Genomic DNA, 23,075 nt, shown 5'->3' with positions numbered 1-23,075 from the left:
GGCCTCGTCTGGCACAGCTGTACGTGTAAGAGTTGCGCTTTCCATATGCGGGCACAGGACTCAGGTTTTGCAATGTCCCACCACACCCCAGGCACTTTCCACAAAACTTCACTGTTGGCCTGTTTCTCTCCCATGCCATCTGCTAGGTCTTCAGTGCTTGACTATGTGGCATCCAGATTTAGGAAAGGTATAAATAGAACATGTGAAAATCCAAGTTTCACAGACTCCCTATTAAGACCAGGCAACGTCTCAAAATATTTCCCCTTCACTGTCCTGCTCCTTTCCACGAGGCAAGGCGTTAACAGACAGTGGGGGAAAAAAGAACTCACTCATCTGAGTTAGGCTGGGAAATGCTATATGCAAAGTTCAGGCCGGGGAGCTGAAGAAAAGTCTCCTTTGCTTCAGCACAGTATAGAGTGTTCCGTCAGGAAGAGTAACAGGGAAAGTATTTAAAATGTGGGAGAGCTCAGCAGAAAAGCAAACACGAGCACAGTGCCTAGGGAGTGGACCACTCAGAGGAAATGAAAACATTACGCATGTTACACGTGCTCCACGGACCCACCAAGTACGGACAACTGGAAAACCCACACATCCTAACTTTTCTCGAGTCACAGAAATGAAAACTGAGTAAGTGAGTTAGAAAGAAGCAAATAAAACTGTCCCTTTAAACCCAAAACAGCTTAATTATCACTTAACACTAAATCAGAAGAGAGGTCTACAGACATCAGCTGGTAACTTCAATTCATAAAATACAGTGCCAAGTAAGGTTCTTTGGGTTTTTTCTTTCTTTGGGTATTTTGTTTAGGAGGTTACAGTTTAAGGATAAGGTTTCTAGTTCAATGTATTTTTTAGGTTCCCAACATCAACCCTGAAGTCTTACTTTTCACACATGAGTAACTTTAGTAGTCTTTTATGTAATCCTCCTTTTAAGGTCAGGAGTAACAGAAAGTCTCCTTAAATCACAACAGTGATTTTCAAACTTTTTAAAAAGAAAACAGAGCCTGTCTCTCAGTGGTTCTTCCCATCCTCCCACTGCTTTGTGAGGCAAGGCTCTCAACACACGAGGGAGTGCACCAGCCAGTGCCGTCATGACCGCCACAACACCCTCTAAAATCCGTGCTGGTGCTGGGCTCCTCCAACACTGTATCTCAGTGAAGATAACCCTGCCTGAGAACTCAAAGCTCCTTTTCACTCCTGCAAGGACCTAAACCTAGGAGAGGGGCTCTGAAGGGTGACCAGGAAGTCAGCCTGTGTTCACTGTGGAGCAGTTTGCATGGTGAAGGCCATTTCCCAGATGGCTCCCACCGGAAGAAATGGTCCCCCTCATCAAGGTTAAGTGTCACCTCTGATGGGAAGCTCCACGTCCAAATGAGTTTCACTTACAACATATCATTATAGAGACCTAATATTACATCTAAGTGACCCCCACCCCCAAAGAAGCCGCTCTGGGAGAACACATCCACAAGTAACAATGCTCCATAGGTGATAAAAAAAAGAATCTGTCTTTGAAAATGGTTCTCTTAAGTTTGTGGCATTCTGAATATTCTCAAGGACGGTAAATCTCTCTCCTTCAAGATTGCAGTTCACTCTGCTAATAATTCAGTCATTCAAGAGCAAATCTTGTAAGCCAGGTGGTATGATCAACGTGGATACTATAGATTTTCATCAACAAAGCGAGTGATCAAAGAATAATAACAAATTTTGCACAGTTCATAGACTTTTGCTTCAAAAGTGAGTGCAGGGGGAAAAAAAAAGTATTCGGACCCAAAGCAACATGTTTGGAGTAGTATCTACTATTTATTGGATAATTTGCAAAGCACTGCACTACACATCACACATTATTTCCGCTGTTTCTCATGGAAGCCCTCTGAGGTAGGTACAGAGAACACAACAGTTTCAGAAAAATAAGCTGCTTGCCCCTGATCACACTCCAAGGGAGAAGTCAGTCCATAATATGATCCTAATCTGCCTCACACACCAGTACAACTCAACAGGGACAAAACTCATCTCCATGTATGAAAGATCCATGTTTTCCAAGAGAAGCAGAATCACTTCATTTTATCATCACAGTAACAGTGGCATCACTGTCTGAAAAAAAGGTCTCTAAGCCATTCTTCCAGTTTACTGACTCTGCTAAAATGTCTTCAGAAATGGCATTATCACTGAAGCTGCCCAACAAGCTCTCTGAAACAAAACGCCCAGTGAGATGGGACTTTATTTATATTTAGTGCAAATTACCCTTCTAAGACTTCAGGATGGAGCTATCCCCCTGCATGGACAAGTATAAAAACATCAGGTTTAACGTCACCACTGTAGTAGCAAGACAGGAAAAAACTTAGCATTTCTCAGGAGTGGATTAAATACATTATAGTATATTCGCTCAGTACAACCTTATGCAGCCGAAAAATGAAAGCAGTTCTTTGTCCCTTCCAGACTGCCATGTAATGATCCCACCAGGGAAAACTGTATACAGCTTTTTATCTTTTGTATAAAAAACCCCCATGTATGTGTGTGTATTTAGGCACAAAATCTTTCTCAAAAGGACACAAGAAACTAACGACAGTGTCTGACTCCAATGAGAGGAACTAGGAGCTGGAGGATAATACAAATCACTTTTGTATTGACCCAGAGGAAAGTTACGTATTTAAACATTTTTTTACAACTAAAAAATTTTATGGACTGATTATGCGTTTGAAAAATTATAAAAGTAATTTCTGACTGCAGGAGAAAAACACCAAGTCTTATGAGAATCACTCTAAAGTTATAATGTACACACTTTTTTAATGTAAAAATGCAGAAAATTTCCTTTATAGACAATTTCTCATAGATCTACCATGTAATGTCAAAGGTACCTGTAATCCCATTAACTATGATTCTCATGACTGAAAAGAGATAAATACATCTAGAAAAAACAGGCACACTAGATTATGAATTCTACTGAAGACAAAGACCATTATTTTAAATTCCCCAATTCCTGATAGGATTCTCAGAACACAGTTTCTTGGTTAATGAATAGTAAATTGATTTACTGGTGAAATTAGCAGCTATGGAGCTTCCTGATGATATAAAATCAGTGGATAATTCACAGAAACTAGCTTCCAGATTTTCATTTTAATTACTACTGTGAAACAACATAATTCAGTACCAAATGTTTAAAAACCCATTATAATTGCCAGACTCTGAAATACGCATCATTTGGATCTCATCAACTACACAAAACTCATCCATTTTTCTTTTGAAAAAGGTAGTAGAAATCCCATAGAATAAGGGGAAAACTACTAATTAAAGGTATAATAACTAATCGAGCACCATGATTTCATTCTCAGGACCTCTCAAGAGGCTGGAAGGAGGAAGGGAAGAAGTGAGGATGTTGGAGAAATAAGGGTTGCTCTTAACTTCTGGCCCCTTTTGTGCTGTGAGGCAATGCAAGGTCTAGCGAAAAAGAAAACTGCGGAGGCTGGAGATTAAAACAAAAGCTTTTGGTTCAGACGGTAAAGGAGGCCCTGGAGAACAGTAGACTCAGTTTATCCAGAAGGCAGTGCTACAGTTGGCTTCAGCAACTAGGGGGTTTCTTCTTGGCGTCCACGTCTTTTTTAATTTCTTCAAGTTTTTTAGCCAGGTTTGGTATCTTTAAAGAGAAAAGAGAATATATCATCATTTTATGTCTACCTAGTCAGTATTTTTTCATTTCTCTTCCTCTAAAGAGAAATGGCTTAACTTTCCTCTAAAAGAAACCTGATAAACAGCGGTGTTTCTTAGCCTCATAACTGCCTAAGAAAGATTCCCAAAGTGCTAAGTTAAAACAGGCTCCCTCCCCAAAAGTCAGACCCTGAGTTCTACTTTTGTATACCCACTGAACTCCCTCAATCCAGTGCCAAGCAAAGTTGTTCAGTTCAGTCGCTCAGTCGTGTCCGAGTCTTTGCAACCCCATGGACTGCAGCACGCCAGGCCTCCCTGTCCACCACCAACTCCCGGAGTTCACTCAAACTCATGTCCATTCAGTCGGTGATGCCATCCAGCCAGCTCCTCCTCTGTCGTCCCCTTCTCCTCCTGCCTTCAATCTTTCCCAGCATCAGGGTCTTTTTATATGAGTCAGCTCTTTGCAGGAGGTGGCCGAAATATTGCAGTTTCAGCGTTAACATCAGTCCTTCCAATGAACACTTAGGACTGATTTCCTTTAGGATGGACTGGCTGGATTTCCTTGCAGTCCAAGGGACTCTCAAGAGTCTTCTCCAACACCACAGTTCAAAAGCATCAATTCTTTGGTGCTCAGCTTTCTTTATGGTCCAAATTTTCTTTATAGTCCAATAGGCTGTACATGTAAACAATAAATGTGACATAACTTAACAAGCACCTGCCTAGAAAACATGACTCAAGTTTAAGGATGACAAAGCTAATTCCCTTTGTCACACTAAAAACTTCACTACAAATCAAGTTCAAATCGTGTCTTCTTTCCTTGTCTCCTTAAAACAAACATTACATATTTCAGGGTTCCCATTCATGGGCAGCTGTGTCACCCGATTTTCAACGGACACATCTGTAAGGTGAAGCTAACGCAACTCCCTACTGCACGGAATTCTGTCCTTACCACCTCCAAACTACTCAGTCACCTCTACAACCGGGTAGCAGGGACTGGAAAGACTGTCCAGCGAAGTCTCACTCCACGTGATCTCCCACAGAACTGTAAGAGCCCAACAATGTTACTCTGCGCTAACAAACACAGCACCCGGTCACCATGAGACCACCTGAACTGATGGGATTTTGTTCTCTTAGGGTGAAATGTAGGTCAGGTGCTTCTGTGAGGTCTATTATTTTCTCAGACAATGGAAAATCTTTCTATAAAATTCAGGACTTTCCTCTCAGACCTACGGACCACCTTGTTTATGCTGGAAGGCATGCTTTACGTCAACAAACGCAAGTCACTATACACTAGGTGCGTGGAATCAAGGAAGACATGAATATGGGCACTTACGTCATAGTTTTGAGCCAGATACATTCCCACCACGTTGCCAAGAGTAAATCCAAGCTGTAAGAATAGAATAGGGAGAGTCACACTGGAGACTGAGTTCTGTGCCAACCAGACAACACGGACAGTATTCTTATCAAACCAGAAGACACGGTGAGTATTCTCTTAAGGAGCTCAGGACAGTTAGTGACCTCAGAGCCCAGTCCAGAGGAGTGCACAGCATGAAATTCACATCTTTCTTCTATAAAATAGGCATGGAAATATCCTCCCACAAGGTTAAACAGTATAGGGTAGAACTATATCGACCTTACAAAGACTTGGCTGTAAGTTCTAGAAACTCAAGCCAAAATCTGATTTTTGTTAAGAGCCACAGTTTGGTATTTTTTTATGGGGGGGGGGGTGGAGTGGTTATGAGATTTGTTATTTCTTGCTACATCAAGTAAAAAGTATGCAATTTTTAAAAGTATCCAGCTAAATCATAGAATTTTAGAAAATGAAGGGATGTTCACAGTTCAAGCTCTTCACATTTTAAGAGGTACCTGGTCTAAGATATGAAGTAACTTGTTCAGGGTCTTTCATCACAGGAGCAAAGGGCAACCTAAAGCAGATTCACACTCAAAAACTAAAATATACAATGACAGAAAGCAAGACTGTCACACAGCTGAGAGAGCATATGGCTTAGCTCTCTGGCATGGGTGGAGTCTGATGGGCAGGGCACTTAAGACCTGCAGAGACCACAGGTCCCCTAACCAGCTCTGAATCCGTGGCAAGAGACACATGCACAACCTTTAGAGAACTCTAGTGTTTATCTCACTGGGTGACTGTCTTCCTCAACAAAAACTGCTTCATGAAAATCCCTTCACATCAAAAGAGCTTCAAAGTTCCTTCAGCTTGGAGTTTTAATGATGATTTATAATTTCCTGGGATCCGCCCCCCCACCCCCCCCACCCCACCCCCCACCACACTGGGCTTCCCTGGTGGTTCAGATGGTAAAAAAGTCTGCCTGCAATTCAGGAGAGCCAGGTTCAATCCCTGGATCGGGAAGATTCCCTGGAGATGGAAACAGCAACCCACTACAGCATTCTTGCCTGGAGAATCCCATGAACAGAGGAGGCTGGTGGGCAACAGTCATAGGGTAGCAGAGAGCTGGACACGACTGAGCATCTAACACTTTCACCCAAAAATTTAAAATGTCCAACTGAACACCTAACTTCTAATTTTATAAATTTGAACTTGCAACTGATTTTTAATTATTTTCTTTAGTCACTGTTGCTCCTAATAAATACACAGCAGAGGTTAACATAGAAAAATAAAGCATCGCACTTAGCACTAGTGGTCATATATGGCATGGTGGAATTGTCTTCAAGGTGGAGATGCAGATGGGAGAGAGAACACAGCTGGATCCTTACTAAGCCTTCAGCTTACTAAGCTTTAAACACCCATAATTTAAATGCGTTTGTTAGTAGGAAGCAGAAAAGAGACTATCAAGTCTAAACATAGACCGTTTTCTGAACATTTGATTATTCAAACATAGCTTGTGAAATACTTTTACCAACGTGGCACCAAGAAGCAAAATGATTTTTTTCCACACCTATGGCTTGAAACCAGGTAGTAAGAGGTTTTCCAAATCCAGAAAGAAAGAGTATTAAGTTTGCTTAAAAAGGCGGGGGGGGGGGCGGAAATCACCTAAGAATGTTAGCTCTAACACCAAACAGAAAGAAAGTTGAAAAATTTTAAGGAAAATTAATTTTGGTTCTACCACTGATCTAGCTGTGTACCTTCAGGCAAGACACTTAACGTCCTTGGTGCTATGCTGATTTGAGGCTCCTGACTTATAAAAAAATTATATTAACAATCTTCCTTCCAGCTTCATAATTCTAGGGTTCTTGGTTCTTACCAAGTGTGTCTCAAAATAAATAAAGCAAATCTAAATATGATTTCATTTTGGCAATTTCACTAGCACCAGGGCGATTAACAAACAAAAGTTATTTTAAACACAAAACAAAAATCATGGTCTCTAGACAAGTCATGAGTCTCTGGACAAGTCATCCAACTCCAGTTTCCAAATACTGCTATGTCTACCAATGGGATATGGTCAAACTACATACACAATGTAAGAGAAATGGTGCACATGAAGAGCAGCTGGAGGAAAGTGCATGACAGTAGAAAAGCATTTGTATGTTGTTCATGGAATACTCGATAGGCAAGTTTAGAGAGGTAAGAAATTTTAATTGGAATAAATAAAGGATTAAAAAAAAAAAACATCTGTATCTGAGGAACGGTGACTGAGAAGTTAAGACTGGAGTCAGAGCTCAGGCCACGAATGAGCCAGAAGCCTCTCCACTGCGCAGGAATGCTTAACTTCCTCCAGGTCAAGACCTGGAGGCCGCCTCAGTGGTCCATCTGGATGGCTGGATGCTATCGCCACGGCCCACTCCCTGCTCCCCCGGAGCACCCCCTGCAGAGAAGATAAGCAGAAGGAAGAGAGTGCCTTCCTCCCAAGCTCAACACCAAATACATCATGATTATGTCCTTTCTGCAACGATTCTGAGACTCTAGGAATATGTAGCTGCTTCTCACAAACATATTGGGGACAATAAATGGTAAAACACCAGAAGTTTGGGGACTGAGGAGTGCCATGAGCAAAGCTGCGCAGAGGACAAATGGGTGAGAAGAAATCTGAAAAACATCCTCCCAAATACATCTGGCCTCTAACGGTTTTGATTGAAGGACTGCAGTCCCTTATATACCAAAAATCAGTTTCATATCCAGCCCTGTGAAAAGATTTCAAAATGGTCTCTTTTCTTAAAGAATTTATATGATGTACAGAAAGAAAAGCTACACACTAAGTACAATAGTTGTAACAACAGACAGGACCCTGCACAAGACCTTGAATGTAACAGATGCATGAAAAACCAGAACTGGGTCATGCATTAAGTAACAAAATGAATGATACAGACGTGCTTCTTTTAAGAAACCATACCTGAAAGAGATCAGTGTATCTCAACTTGTTATTAAAGGCTCTAAAGACGCTAAGGAAGTGTTAAAATTTAAACTGGCAAGGGAAGTGACTCTGGAGAATCAAGGTACAAGACAGGAATGACAATGCGATGACCTGAATAAAAGCAATAGGCCCGATGAGAAAAGAAGATTTGAACAAAAAATGGAGAGAAATACCAGTATAGAGAGCTGGGTGGAGCTAACTGATGGACTTCAAAAAACCAGCAAGCACGTTTAGTTCTCATGTAAAACAGTAGGAAACGACTGACTGCTCTTTATCAGCAGCAACGTGATGAAAGCACCATTCTGTCAGCATTCACCTGACGACTGTACCCAAAAACAGCTGAATAGAAAGCAGAGAAGGCAAGCAAACATGAATGGTTTTTCTTCTTAAAAATCAAGATCAACAGAATAGAATAAAGGGTCCAAGAATAAACCTTTACATTTACGGTCATGTGATTTTCAATAAGGGTGCTAAGCAGCCAATGGGAGAAAGATGGTCTTTGCAAGGAATGATTTTGGGACAACTGCATATCCACAAAGGAACAAAGCTGACACCTACTTCACATCACAAACAAAACTTAACTCAAAAGGGATCAAAGACCTAAATATAAGAGCTTAAACTATAAATCTCTTTTAAAAATGGATAAATCTTACTTTATCAAAATTTCAAGTGTTTGTATTTCAAAGAATACCAAGACGGCGAAGACAACCACAGAATGAAATATGTGCACATCATATATCTGATAAAGGACCTGTACTCAGAATATATAAGGAGCTCTTGACTGAATGATAAAAAGACAACCCAATTTTAAAATGAGCAAAGGATTCGAAGAGACATTTCTCCAAAGAAATACAAATAAACAGCCAACAAACACATGGAAAGATGCTCAACATCATTAGTCATTAAGGAAATGCAAATCAAACCCACAACAAGGTGTCTCATTACATCCACCAGAATGACTTGAATGAAAAACAGGAGCAAGTGTTGGCAAGGAAATGGAGAAACTGGAACACACGCTGCTGGTGGGAATGTAACATGATACAGCCACTATGGAAAAGTCTTGCAAATCCTCCGAAAGCTGAGCACAGTTACCGTCCGATGTACCAATTACACTTTAGGGTATATAAGCAATAAAACTGAAACATGTATGTACACAAAAACTTGTACATGAATGTTCACAGCAGGAGTATTCATAATAGCCGAAAGGTGGAAACAACCCGAACGTCCACCAACTGGTGAATGAACTAACAGAACATGGTGTATTCGCACGATGCAGTATAGCCATAAAAAGGAATGAAGTTTGATCCATGCTAAAACATGGATGACCCTTGAAAACATTATGCCAAGTGAGAGGCGGTCAGAAAAGACCACATATTATATGATTTCACTAAAAGACAAGTCCAGGACAGGCAGACCCAGAGAGACACAAAATGAGTGCTTGTCCAGTGTTGGGTGTGAGGGGAATGAGAAATGAATGCTAATGGTACGGAGTTTCTATGGGAGGCAATGAAATATAGTAGTTGTTTAATCACTAAGTCATGTCTGACTCTTTGTGACCCCATGGAATGAAGCGTGCTAGACTTCCCTGTCCTTCACTATCTCCCAGAGTTTGCGCAAACTCACGTCCATTGAGTCAGTGAGGCCATCCCACCATCTCATCCTCTGTTGTCCCCTTCTCCTCCTGCCTTCAATCTTTCCCAGCATCAGGGTCTTTTCCAATGAGTCAGCTCTTCACATCAGCTGGCCAAGGTATTGGAGCTTCAGCATCAGTCCTTCTAATGAATATTCAGAGCTGATTTCCTTTAAGACTGACTGATCTCCTTGCTGTCCAAGGGATTCTCAAGAGTCTTCTCCAGCACTACAACTCAAAAGCATCATTTATTTTTCAACGCTCAGTCTTCTTTAGTCTGTCACATCCATACATGACCACTGGGAAAACCATAACTTTGATATATACAGACCTTTGTCAGCAAAGTGACGTCTCTACTTTTTAACACTTTCTAGGTGTGCCAGGGCTTCCCTCGTGGCTCAGCTGGTAAAGCATCCGCCTGCAGTGCAGGAGACCTGGGTTCAATCCCTGGGTTGGGAAGATCCCCTGAAGAAAGGAAAGACTACCCACTCCAGTATTCTGGCCTGGAGAATTCCATGGACTGTATAATCCATGGGGTCACAAACAGTAGGACACAACTGAACAACTGTCACTTTCACAGGTTTGCCATAAATATCCTTCCAAGGAGCAAGTGTCTTTTAACTTCATGTGGGGCCCACGGAAATAAAATCTGTCACTACATCCATGTTCTCCCCTTCTATTTGCCATGAAGTGACAGAATCGAATGCCATGACCATAATTTTTTTTTGAATGTTGAGTTTTAAGCCCGCTTTTTTCACTCTCCTCTTTCACTCTTATCAAGAGGCTTTTTTTAGTTCCTCTTCGATTCCTGCAATTAGTGGTATCACCTGCATGTCTGAGGTTGCTGATATTTCTCCCAGCAATTTTGATTCCAGCTTGTGATTGATCCAGCCTGGCATTTCGCATGATGTATCCTGCATAAAAGTTAAACAAGCAGAGTGACAATATACAGCCTTAACGTACTCCTTTCCCAATTTGGAACCAGTCCATTGTTCCATGTCTGGTTTTAACTGTTGCTTCTTGACCTGCATACAGGTTTCTCAGGAGATAAGTAAGGTTAGATATAAAAATCAGATAGTGGTCATTCTTGCACAAGTCTGTGAACATATCACTAAATCCTACACTTTCAATGAGTGAACTGTATGGTTTGGGAACTATATTTCAAAACTATTAAAAAAAAAATAAAGTAAGATTTGGGACTTTCCCGGCAGTCCAGCGGTTAGGACTCCACCCTTCCCCTACAGGGGGGGCAAGGGTTCAATCCCTGGTTGGGGGACTAAGATCCTGCATGCAACACGACCCAGCCAAAACAAACAGTAAGAATGGGCAGAACATCAGCTCTATGGGATAAAACCGAGGAAATCAAAGACAACTTTGAGGTTTCCAGATTGGACAAAAGTTTAAAAAGAATGGAAATGTCAGATGAATAAATGAGGACCATTAGACTAAGGCTTTGTTTTGTATATGAGAGGTCTATTGAAAATGTTGTCTTGTCAATTTTTTTTTTTTTAATATATAGACACATGAGGGGCTTAGTTACAACACTGTATCTCTTAACATAAAGAAGCACCAAGTCTTAAAAAGTAGAGAGACAACTTTGAGGCAATCTGACTCCTCTCAATGCTGCTCAACTCCTGCCCCCAACAAAAAGTTGCTATGTGTGTAGCTCCATAAATAAAGCTACAATTTTTACCTGGAAATGGTTACTGGCAATAATCCAGAATGAATACTACATGTCTGAAATAAGACCTATTAAATCACACTTGCAGAAAGTACACACCTAAACCAAGTTACAACATAGAATCTGAACCATCTTATATTTGCCGAGAAGGATTTACAATCTAAAAATAATCTGATTGTGTTTAGCAAATATAACTAGCATTCAAAGGGAAGGGAAAGTCGCTCAGTCGTGTCCGACTCTTTGTGACCCCATGGACTGTACCCTACCAGGCTTCTCAGTCCATGGGATTTTCCAGGCAAGAGTACTGGAGTGGGTTGCCATTTGCTTCTCCAGGGGATCTTCCTGACCCAGGGATAGAACCCGGGTCTCCCACATTGTAGGCAGATGCTTTACCCACTGAGCCATCAGGGAAGCCCATAAACCTAAAAATGTTTCACAGTCTCAGATGAAAAAAACTACACACTGACAAGAAAACCAAAAATATACATTATCTTACATTAATAAAAAAGCAAACTGACAATTGTACTTCTCAAGCTTAGTCTCAGCTATAGAAGCTGTCAGAGGATCTCTCCATTCCAAGGAAGCAGGGAAAAAAGTTACCTTTTTTGTGCCTTAGTCTTTTAATCACTCAACACTTGGTGTAGAGATAATCATCAAATATGTTTAACAACTGCTTCAGTAATAATAAAACTCAAATTCTATCCCCATCTACTAACACTACATAGAAGTATATTTTTAAGGTGTAAGCTAGGTTTTATATTCAATACTTTTCCTTAAAGAATGAATAAAGAAAAACAACCAAAAAAAACAAAAGCTATTAATTCTTCAATTGAACCAGTAAATTAAACAGGGACGTTCATGGAAATTAGCCAGTAACACTCTGAAAAGCAGGGCATCAGGTAGAACTGGTCTGCCTATTCTCAAAGAAGCTAATTCAAATATTCAAATATCTTTTGAATATCTGACAAGAGTAATCAAGCAAAAAAGGAATATCTAATTATAAATAAATGAAATCAATCCCAAAGTACTAAGTGCCATTTGCTTGGGAGATCTAACTATAAAGTATGTTTCCTCTTCCTGTGAACTTTATGATCTATTCTAGAAAGACAAGACAAAATATTGTATATCAAGATGCAACAGACAAAACACAGCACATTAGCAAATGATCTGAATGGGCCACACGGATTAAACGCCTTGCATTAGGAATCTAATCATATTAACAAATTAAAGGAGAAAAGTCATGATCACTAGACGGGGAAAAAGCACAATAAAATTTCATTGCCTATCTCAATAAAAACTCATAAGAAACAGTGAGTGAGCGAGTGAAAGTCGCTCAGTCGTGTCTGACGCTTTGCGACCCCACAGACTACACAGTCCATGGGATTCTCCAGGCCAGAATACTGGAGTGGGTAGCCTTTCCTTCTCCAGGGGGATCTTCCCAACCCAGGTATCGAACCTAAGTCTCCTGCACTGCAGGCGGATTCTTTACCAGCTGAGCAACAAGGGAAGCCCAACAACACTGGAGTGGGTAGCCTAGCCCTTCTCCAGTGGATCTTCTCGACCCAGGAATCAAACCGGGGTCTCCTGCACTGCAGGTGGATTCTTTACCAACTGAGCTATCAAAAGAGTTCCATGAATCTGTTAGAAAATATCAGAAATACAAACATCCTACTAAAACCTGAGAAGCATTTCCACTCAAAGCAGAAACAAAACTAGGATATTCACTAAGTGAGACTTGAGAGTGAGAGCAGGAGAGCGGGAAGGAAGAACTGGAAAAGAACACAAAACTGTCATATTTGTCTTCCCTGGAGATATGAGCGCCTTCATAATACTGCCTTCTCTGATTCACTGTGAAGTGAATCTACAAACTACTGGAGCTAAAAAGTAGACAAGGGTGCTAGATACAAAATCAATATACCAGAATCATCAGCATTTCTATACATCAGCAACAACTAATTCAACAATGGTGAAATTGAGTCATCCTAAAACTAAGTACCCTTGCCTAGTTTATGATTAACCAACCTCTTTATCCAAAACTTCATTCCTGGCAACTCAAGACTCTCGCTCTGAGTCTGCCCATGTGTCTATCCACACATACTGTACTCTTTTTCTTCCTAATCAACATGACTTGTTTCACAACAAAAAACAAACGAAAACTTCATCCCATTTTCTTGTCCCCTCTGACCTCAACCCTGTGCTAAATGAACACTAATCAACCAGTGTTAGATGACTAAAGTTGTTGCTAATGCTACCATTAATAAAACATGGTCCTACTGTATATCACAGGGAACTACAGTCAGTACCTTGTGATAAAACATAATGGAAAAGAGTATGAAAAGCAATGTTTATGTGTATATAGGTATGGCTGAATCACTTTGCTGTACAGCAGAAATTAACACATTGTAAATCAACTGTACTTCAATAAAATTTTTTTAAACAGTATCATTAATGTACTAAAAGTGCTATTGTGCATAACATCACTAATATACAAACTCAGGTTCCTTCTCCAGGATAAGATGAGCTAACAGACTCCTGAGTCACAGGCCACAGAACTGTAAACCAGGACAACCCTGATGCCGAAACTACCACTGAGAAAGGTCACAGAAACATCACAAGACAATGACCCCAGCTTCTTTGTTCTTCCCCCTTTAAAAGCCCCAATCTCAAAGACCAAGCTGGAGCAGATCTGAGCCTTGTCTCCCACTCCCTTGCTCAGCCTTGCAATACAATCCTTACTTTGCAGCAAACACTGCTGTCAGAGTTTATTTTTCTGTACAGCAGGCACACAAGTCCTCTGCTCAGTTATAATGTAATGATAAAAAGGATGTCACATGAACCAACAACAAAACTAAAAAGCACCTAGGTATACTAGGTAAGACTAAACACAGTAAAAGTGAAAAAAAAAAAAATACTAGGCAGAAGTAAAAAGTACCTAGAAAAAGCAAGACTATCACTAAGAAATTAAAAACAAAACAAAACAAAACACCCTGATGAAAGACCCTGAATAAATGGGAAGATGGAGCGCAACAAGGTAAGCTTTCAAGAGTAAAGTCATCAGGATGGCTTGTGGAAAAAGGTGGGAGTTGGGCCACTAAGAGGAGCTGTGAAGGCAAAAAGGAGGATAAAGGGGAAGTGGGACGACGTGACAGCAGGAAGGTCCACACCCTGGAGGGGGACCAGTGAGATTAGCCCAGCAACCCACATCAGAGGATGCATGCTGAAGGGCGGTGCGAAAGGACACCTCAAAAATCAAGACAAAGCGGTTATGACTTGAAGGACATGGGGACCAGCCACAGGTTCTGAGCACGTGAATAAAACAGACCATCCTGGCTGACTACTCTGGCAGCTGTGAGACAGGAGAGGACCAAAGGTGTCAAGGGAAACACAACGAACCAGAGGCAACAGCCTTGCTATTCTACAGCCGATCAGATTATATTGGGAGTGCTGTGTTTAAAAAAAAAATTCAAAAACCAGAATATTCAGAGAAGGATGACCACGAAGAAAGAGTGGAAGAAACAGAGACGGACAGCCTAAAGACAAGACTGGTGGGAGCAGGGAGTTAGAGAGCAGCACCAAGGTAATGCTCTTACACAGGTAAAAAAGGTGGTCATGTGAACTAGAACTGCTTTTTAACATCAAAGAGTAGAACCAGGTAAGAAGACACTGACCAAAAGTGAAAGAGAACCTGAGAAAACGGAGAGCCTGCTGTAACCGGAGGTGACTGAATATGAACTGGATGCCTCCTCAGAAGCAGAGACTTAAGCACTTAAGTCTTAAGACTTAGTCAACTAGAGAATCTAAAATAACTTCTCTAACTCATACCTACTGGGCTAGTGCAGCCAGTCCAAGGATGGAAGGAAGACCTGCTCTACAAACTTGGCAATGGAAACACAGAGACAGAACTTGTCCTAAGGTAAGTAATGAAGACTTGATGGCTTAAAGCAAAAATAACTCTTACTGAGTGCTTACTATGTGCAAGGCAGCATTTTAACTCCTTTTCAGGAATTAATTCATGTTCTTCACAACCGGGCTAAAGCAGGTACTATTACTGTCCACTTTATGTTGGGGAAACTGAGGCACAGAGCAGTTAAGTAACCTGCCCCAAAAATATACAGCACATAAATGTGCCAGACAGAGCAAGTAAATGATATGAAGAATGAAGGAGAGAACTAAGTCGAGATTATGTCAATATTTCAAGTTAACAAAAGCCAGGGCTAGGGGAGAAGGAAGTCCGGTGTGGAGTGCGACGTGGGGAGGGAAAGAGGTAACGGGTCCCCCACGTGTTGGGCCTAAGAGGGCTGGACAAGAGATGTTCAGGAGGCAGCCGATGACGGGGAACTGAACTCAGAACAAAGGACTCAAGGTAGTTTTGGAAGCGGTCAACGGAGTGAAGACAACAGCGTGACAAGGAACATGCCCCTAAGGGTGTTGAAAAAAAGAAAGTCAAGGTCTGAGACCTGAGAAACACCCAGAAACCAAAAGAAGGGAACAGCAGCCAGTACAAACCGGAGAGCTTAGATAAGGCAATTTCCCAACTGGTGCACCGAGATACTGCTCCTCCGGGCCCTTGGAGCAGCCAGGACCCGGGGCTTGCCACCTGTACTCTGTGCAGCTTCTTCTAGAAAAACAAGTCCCCGGGTGGTACTCTGGGTAAGAACACTGAAAAGCACTGAGACGCAGGATCCAAAAGCTGGGGCAGGACGGATTAAAGAGGAGGAGTAAGAGGAACAGAGACTGCTCCTGCGAGAGAGAAGAGAACCAACACATCACCCCATGAAAGTACATACGGCAGCACACACAAACCACCAGCAGAGCCCGTCACGCCAGGCTTCCCTTGAAAGGCTTCCGAAGTTTCCTTAAACCAAACCGTGGCGACACCATGCTGCAAGGCAGGAGGCCACTGCAGTAAAATCAAGGCGGAAAGAGGCGCCAGGACCACAGGAGTAAGTTTCGACACATGACGGATGGATAATGGGCAAATACTGTAATCCAAAGAGAAAGGAGGAATGAAGAGAATGTATTAATATAAGCAACACGATCAGGTGCAGTGGTTCCCAAATGGTGTTCCAGGAAATGACAACTGCCGGAAACATCTTGGAGGGTTCCAAAATGGGTGGTGACAATACGCCCTCCAAGATATTTACTTGTGACTATCCCATCACTTTCCAAACCTGTTCCAGCACCACCTTTCTGAATCCATGTCCTTCCAGTTACCAATGAGCTACAGCTGAAGTAGGAGACTCAATGACACCATCTTACACTTTGGGGCCCATACTGTTTTTAACCTGAGAGCTTCCTACAACTATAAGGCAGTAATTATTTCTACTGACTCCTAGTCAGGGCACTGGAGAAACTTCCAGAGGTGTAGCCATGTCTTGGTTAGGCAGTTTACCGTCAGGGATACCCTCTTTTGGTTTATAAGATTGAAAAATCAACTGCCATCTCAAAAAGGACAGAGGGACACTTTTTCTTCTTTAATCCCTTTGATAAAGAATATAACAACTGGAACGAACACAACATTGTAATTATTCTCCAATAAAAATTGAAAAAAATTTTAAAAAATTATCCCAAACTTGGAAATAAAACAAAAGGACAGCATCTCATTTCAGCATGATGGGGGAAAAAAAGAATGTAACATTTGGGAAAGTATCTCATCCCAAGAGTACTCAGTTTCCATGAGCCACCTGGAAGGTTTTCAGAATACTCCACTCTTATCATTCAGAGTTTAAGAATCAAGTTTTGAAGGCACAAAAGCCTGGGAAGAAAGACTTTCAGGCTGAAAATTGGCAAGTCCTCCTGAAACCTTCAACAAGGCAATCTTTGCCAGAAAACCTGTTTCTGACTTAAGGAGAGCCATGAAAAATAATTTGCTTACTCACGGTAACACTCATTTTTCCCCAGAATGAGCATTCTGGAAAAATTACTTGTTCACCACGGCCTGACTCACGTATGTCAGCAACCAGCCATCCTCAGTCTGGAAGCTATAATAGGTCTGAGGAGGGCTCCCTCGGTCTCTAACTCCGGCGGCTCACGAATTTCGAGTTCATTCCTGGCCCTCCTGTGTTCTCAAAGATGGCAACCAGCAGGGCTGCAAGCCGCGGACGGGTACGTGTTTAAGTCGGGGGTGGGAGGGCCGAAAAGTCATTAAGGAGCCTGAACACGAGGAACGCACACAAAGCACGCGTGGCCCATCACACAGCAGCTTGAAAAAACACCTATGCTCTGACTCCTCAAAAGTTTTAGGGACTTGAACGGCGTCAGAAAAATGTTGGTGAAAGGATATGAGTGAGGCAGAGCAAAAACACCCACAGCCCACCCGGACAGGCGACGGGCAGGCGCCGGGGTTTGCGGGACCCACGCCCAGGGCCCCCCAGGCCGGCACGAGGCGGGGGGCGTCCGGAGCCCCCGAGAGCTCTGGGCCAAGCTCCGGCTCGCTCCTCGGCAGCTCCACTCACCAAGAACTGGAGCATAGTGTCGGCAAATAGGGCGCGAACAGCGGCTGCAGCTCCGAGGGCCGTCGGGACCTGCCTCCCCCGGCGCGATGGGCGGTGCCCGCAGCCAACTTCCGGTTTACGCCCCGCTCCGCGCCTCCAGCCTTGCTTCACCCGGAAGCTATCCTGGCGCCCCCTAGTGGAGCGCCTGGGGAGCGCCCCCTAGTGGAGCGCCTGGGGAGCACCCCCTGAACTGCCTGTCTGGCGAGAGCGCGCTGTGGCCTGGTAGGAGCAAGTCCCAAGGCCCAAGCCAGGCTGGAAGCTTTGAACATTCAGATTCTAGAGCCCAGTCCTCAAATATCGCTTCTATAGACCTGGGTCGGGGCCCAGTAGTCTGTATGATTACTGGCATCCCCAAAGACCAGTCTTTGAATTCCCTGACCTAGAAGGACCACAGGAGGTCTTTGTTCCGATCCGCACAGGCAAAGCAGAATCACCTGTGGAGTTTTTGCGGCATACTCCACTGGGACTTCCCAAGTGGCGCTAGTGATAAACTGCCTGCCAATACAGGAGTCTCGAGTTTGATCCCCTGGGTGGGGAAGAAATGACAAGCTGCCCCAGTATTCTTGCCTGAGAAATCCCATGGACAGAGGACCCTGGCAGGCCATGGGGTCTAAAGAGTCAAACCAATTTACTGACTAAACAACCACAGCTTATCAAAACTAAAACCCTAATAACTAGGAAGAACGTACTCGCCTCTTTTTGATTTTCTAATTCCAGCAAACGAACACAGTAAAAGCAACACATTAAGATCCTATATTTATCTAGTATTGTTGAGGAATGGGCTTCCCTGATAGCTCAGTTGGTAAAGTATCTGCTGCAATGCAGGAGAACCCAGTTCAATTGCTGTAGGGAAGATCCCCTAGAGAAGGGATAGGCTGCTGCTGTCACTTCAGTCGTCTCCGACTGTGTGTGACCCCATAGCAGCCCACCAGGCTCCCCCATCCCTGAGATTCTCTAGGCAAGAATACTGGAGTGGGTTGCCATTTCCTTCTCCAATGGATGAAAGTGAAAAGTGAAAGTGAAGTCGTTCAGTCGTGTCCGACTCTTAGCGGCCCCATGGACTGCAGCCTACCAGGCTCCTCCCTCCATGGGATTTTCCAGGCAAGAGTACTGGACTGGGGTGCCACTGCCTTCTCTTAAGGATAGGCTACCCACTCCAGTCTTCTTGGGCTTCCCTTGTGGCTCAGCGGGTAAAGAATTGAAGAATAGATAATCTGTGCTCCAAAAAAGGATTGAGGAATAGGTGACCTACGCTCCAAATGCTTAAAAAAAAAAAAAAAAAAACTAAAATCTTTTTCAATCTCCTTTGCTTTGCTGAAGAGCACAGGCAACATCCACCAGCCTCTCTCCCAGTGCCCCAGGGAACAATGCTGAGTCAGACGTGTGCCCTAAGCGTTAGCCTCTCCATTATATTTATTACACAAACTGCATTTCTTGTCAGCCTTTAAAGCAATATACAGTGCAGCTGCAGTTCTTCCAGCTTCTCTTTTCCACACACTTCTCCACTGCCCCAACCTCTGATCCCCATTCTGCTATTAATTTTGGAAGAAGTGGTGGCAAAACAAAATAATGAAGCTCAGTAAATCCCAATCTGTCCTATGGAACGCTTCACATATAAGAGGTTTATAAAATGCTTTGATTCTGTGACTCAGGCTCTTTCCTGATATTTCAGTGTTCATGCCTGTGTGCAACATGATAAAGCTTACCATATGCCTGATTAGTGGAGCAACAGTCAGGCTTACTGGAGAAGGAAATGGCAACCCACTCCAGTATTCTTGCCTCGAAAATCCTGTGGACAAAGCAACCTGGTGGGATGCTGTCCATACGGTTGCACAGAGTTGGACACACCTGAAGCGACTTAGCATGCATGCATGCACTGGAAAAGGAAATAGCAACCCACTTCAGTACTCTTGCCTGGAGAATCCCAGGGACAGAGGAGCCTGGTGGGCTGTCTATGGGGTCGCACAGAGTCGGACATACATGACTGAAGCAACTTAGCAGCAGCAGCAGCAGCAGCAGTCAGGCTTACTATGTCTTGGACCAGTTACTTATTCATTCACATCCCTCTAAAAATGCTCTTTATTAACAGGATGCTTTGCAGTTAAAGATTGATGTTTGTCAGTGTTAGGCAGTAGATTAATTTCAAAATATAAGAATGACAAAGTCTTTTTAAAATGCCTAAAATATCATGGACATTTTATTAAGAAAAAAAATTACAGAATTAAGTATTAATTTTCTGCCACTACTTGAGGGTCAAGACTCTTTCCCCTCTCAGCAGTCTCTTCTATATGCTGGGCTGAAATAACTGGTGACTGGAAAGTGGGCCATGGACTTTCAGATGATGTAGTCACATGCACATTAATACTACCAAGCAAGAAATAAGAATGCTAACAGCAGTCACCCTATTAACTATGTGTAAAATACAGGTAGATGATTAATTTGAAAAATTCCATAATAATTTTAGGGAATAAATGCAAGTGATTATTTCATCATTTACATGCAGGAAAGAAAAAAATACCTTTAGTAAAGGGATGCCTTGACTCTGAAACATTTCTGTAACAAACTGTATTGAGTATACTTTTCTATTAAAAAAGCATTATCATAAAATGTGTAATATGGCTACAAAGGAAGAAAAAAGAGAGGTTTTTTAGACTATGCCTTTAATTTGGCATTCAGAATAATACCCCTGGGAAAAAACCAGCACTGGGGAAGGACTGTTTGTTGAATTCCTGATAATGCTGACCATTTTCTAGATAAAATTTCAAGAGACTGACCACATGTTTGTTTTTTTAAAAAGTTTTTTTTTTTTTTAAACAAGTGAGCACGGCACCAGGCAAAGAAGTTTACAGAAAAGAAGTCCATATATAAAGAAAGAAATAGCAAAATATCTTCTGGTCATAATTTAGAAGGAAACTATAAAAAGGAGACAGGTTTCCCCAATTTGTCTCTTTCTCAGGAGAGTATAAGCACAGATTCTCAGTTCCGTGATATCCTCAGCAGGCCTCGGATGCGTCTGACGAGAGCTTGTATGAAACTATATCGAGATCGCACTTTTGAATACAATCCTTCAATGTCCAGAAGTTTCTTCTGTAGTGATTCTCCAAAAGCGCTGATGGCATCAGCTTGAAGCTAGAGGTAACGCGGGTGACATTTCATGATTAAGAAGTCTAAAATATGTCTTTTATTCTTTGTTTTCCTATTGAAAATACCTTTGAATTTTTGTAATGTGACCCTTTCTCATATGCCAGATTAACTCAACATTCACATTTTCCACCTTGAAGTTTACTGGTATGATAGTAACATTTTTCCTTCTTGTGTAAGTATATACAGTTTTAAATTTGCTTTAAGTTGCAGCAACTGTTGATATATGGAATTTCCAGATCATAACACCTATTAATTACTGAACTCTTACTACTTTCTAGGCACTGCCCTGGTGTCTCACACATGAAGGCCTCATTTAATTCTGACAAAACACTTCAAGGTTGAATTATCACTTCCATTCTAAGCTGAGGAAATGGAGGCTCAGAGGCTAAGTAAGTTGCTCTGGGTCACATAGCTATTAGGTTGCTATCCCAGAATTCAAATCAGCTCTTTGCATGCAACTGTGAAAACTATTATCTTACTCACATACCAGGCTTTCCCTTTGAACCTGCAAAAAAAGAACAAGAGTATGAGAACAGAACGTTACCTGCTCTATATCATGCTGGCTCACTGTAGTTAGCCCACTTCTAAAATCCAGATTGCTTTCCGAAGCGAAGGAATCTAGAGATAAAAGACACGGTCAAACTAGGTTTGCAGGTGTGTCTCCTCCACAGAACAGAAGAACCCAATGACAATGAACCACAGTGTCTGTGACCAGCATGGGTCAAAGCTGAGGACTCTTAGCTTTCAGTAAATGGAAGCCCCTAGGAAGCATTTCGATTTCCAAGCCAGGGTTCTCAAGCTTTCCTTCTGCTTCCTGCCACTTAAGGGATCCAATAGATGCTCACCAGTCACAAAAGATCCCTTTAGCCAAGGCTGACCCATTTCCACTCCTCTGGACCAGAGGACTCTGGACCTGCATCAGCCATGCGAGAAGCTGAGGAGCAGCTGAAGACAGCCTCTTAAGATGCTCTTGTGCTCTGCACAATCTCCCATGGACAGGAGGGAAATAAAAAAACTAGTTATGCTTAGTAACTAAGTAGTTACTTAGTTACCTAGTCCATACTTTGTAACCAAAGCAGGCATCAGTTAAGTGTAACTAGTTCTGCAAGGTGCTGAAGTCTATAGGCATCTGTGGTTCACTAATTTTCAGAATCAAGTTTACCTTGTAGCCTTCTGCTTCTAAATAAGGACCTGGAGGCAAATAAGGAATCCTGAGAATCGGTGGGTGTGCAGTGTAACAAGTAGTACTCCAGATGGCGCCAGAGAATAAACAGGCAGGTCTCTATGATGACTACAGGGGAGAGGCCAGACTCAAGGAAAACAATCTCATCACATGATTTTCAAACCAGTTTCTGAGACTGCACCATTCAGTGATGTACCCACAGCTTCAGTCTAACAAGCTGGTCGTAAGGTCTCTCCAGAAAGCACCAAGCTGTGCTGAGAGGAAGGAGATCAGACCCTCGAGCGCAGTATAGTAGAGCCTTCAGCGTCCTTATCTCCTGTCTGGACACAAAGTATCTGCATATATTATGAGGATTACTAGTTACTCTAAAGAATAAGAAAATGTTTTCCATTTAGAAATATGTCGGGCATTTAACTAGAAAAAAATAATGGTAATAATGTCCCTTTCCATCTGGTTCTGATACCCAAATAATGTGAGAATAAGAGTTCCTACATTTGAAGATTCCCTTAGAGGTCACCCTTCAAGCACCCTGCAGTCTCGATGACTGCATTAAGGATACAAGAACAAAGGGAAAGCAGTTTAGCTCGATTGTTGATCAGCTTCACCAAACGCCGTCTTGCTAGGACATATTTCTGGGCAGTGGAGATTTTATCAACACCAGCAGGCATCACTGACTGACACAACTTTAAAAAAAAAAATCAAACACAGTATTAAGAATGACACATATTGTACCAAAAATTTAACGAAAATCTACTATAAGCAGTCATTTGTGATAAGTACTGTGAAAAACATTCAAGTGAATTTAAACATCCTTGCAGACAAGAGTTTAGCATCTAGTTAGGAAGCTAGTAATTTAAAACAAGAGCCAAAGAAGCAGTTGAATTCATAAATGAATGTTCATCTGTGGCTTTTTGAAAAAGTCCAGTCCCTCAAATAGATGTTTCCAATCTGTTGATGGGCCAACCAACCCTGA

The 23,075-nt window shown here is 42.2% G+C and overlaps 2 protein-coding genes across 2 annotated transcripts in view; both read right to left on the bottom strand.

The window, feature by feature from the left end:
* Positions 1-1,777: 1,777 nt before the first annotated feature.
* STMP1 (short transmembrane mitochondrial protein 1) lies at positions 1,778-18,229 on the bottom strand. Its single transcript, XM_040259895.1, has 4 exons — positions 18,210-18,229; positions 17,737-17,920; positions 4,973-5,026; positions 1,778-3,628 (listed from the first exon to the last, which is right to left on the bottom strand). Exons 1-4 carry the CDS (start codon positions 18,227-18,229, stop codon positions 3,554-3,556), a joined length of 333 nt encoding a protein of 110 aa, XP_040115829.1. The 3' UTR covers positions 1,778-3,553.
* Positions 18,230-19,946: 1,717 nt separating this feature from the next.
* Positions 19,947-23,075, bottom strand: part of NUP205 (nucleoporin 205) — an 84,236-nt gene continuing 81,107 nt past the window's right edge. Inside the window, exons 40-43 of the mRNA XM_040259948.1 lie at positions 22,662-22,785; positions 22,082-22,210; positions 21,464-21,537; positions 19,947-20,904 (exon numbers count right to left, since the gene is read on the bottom strand). Of these exons, the coding sequence (XP_040115882.1) occupies positions 20,752-20,904; positions 21,464-21,537; positions 22,082-22,210; positions 22,662-22,785 (480 nt within the window). The 3' untranslated portion in view covers positions 19,947-20,751. The remainder of the gene's footprint in view (positions 20,905-21,463; positions 21,538-22,081; positions 22,211-22,661; positions 22,786-23,075) is intronic.

This window comes from Oryx dammah, unplaced genomic scaffold (genome assembly GCF_014754425.2).
Source record: "Oryx dammah isolate SB20612 unplaced genomic scaffold, SCBI_Odam_1.1 HiC_scaffold_18, whole genome shotgun sequence".
In the NCBI taxonomy this organism is placed as follows: Eukaryota; Metazoa; Chordata; class Mammalia; order Artiodactyla; family Bovidae; genus Oryx; species Oryx dammah.
This window is presented reverse-complemented; position numbering and strand designations above follow the sequence as displayed.

Coding starts and splice junctions, on each gene's coding strand:
- STMP1 (XM_040259895.1), bottom strand. CDS start 18,229: ATGCCGCAAAAACTCCACAG. Junction 17,921..18,209: donor ATGCCGCAAAAACTCCACAG/GTGATTCTGCTT, acceptor GGCGCTCCCCAG/GCGCTCCACTAGGGGGCGCC. Junction 5,027..17,736: donor ACACTATGCTCCAGTTCTTG/GTGAGTGGAGCT, acceptor CTATTCTTACAG/CTTGGATTTACTCTTGGCAA.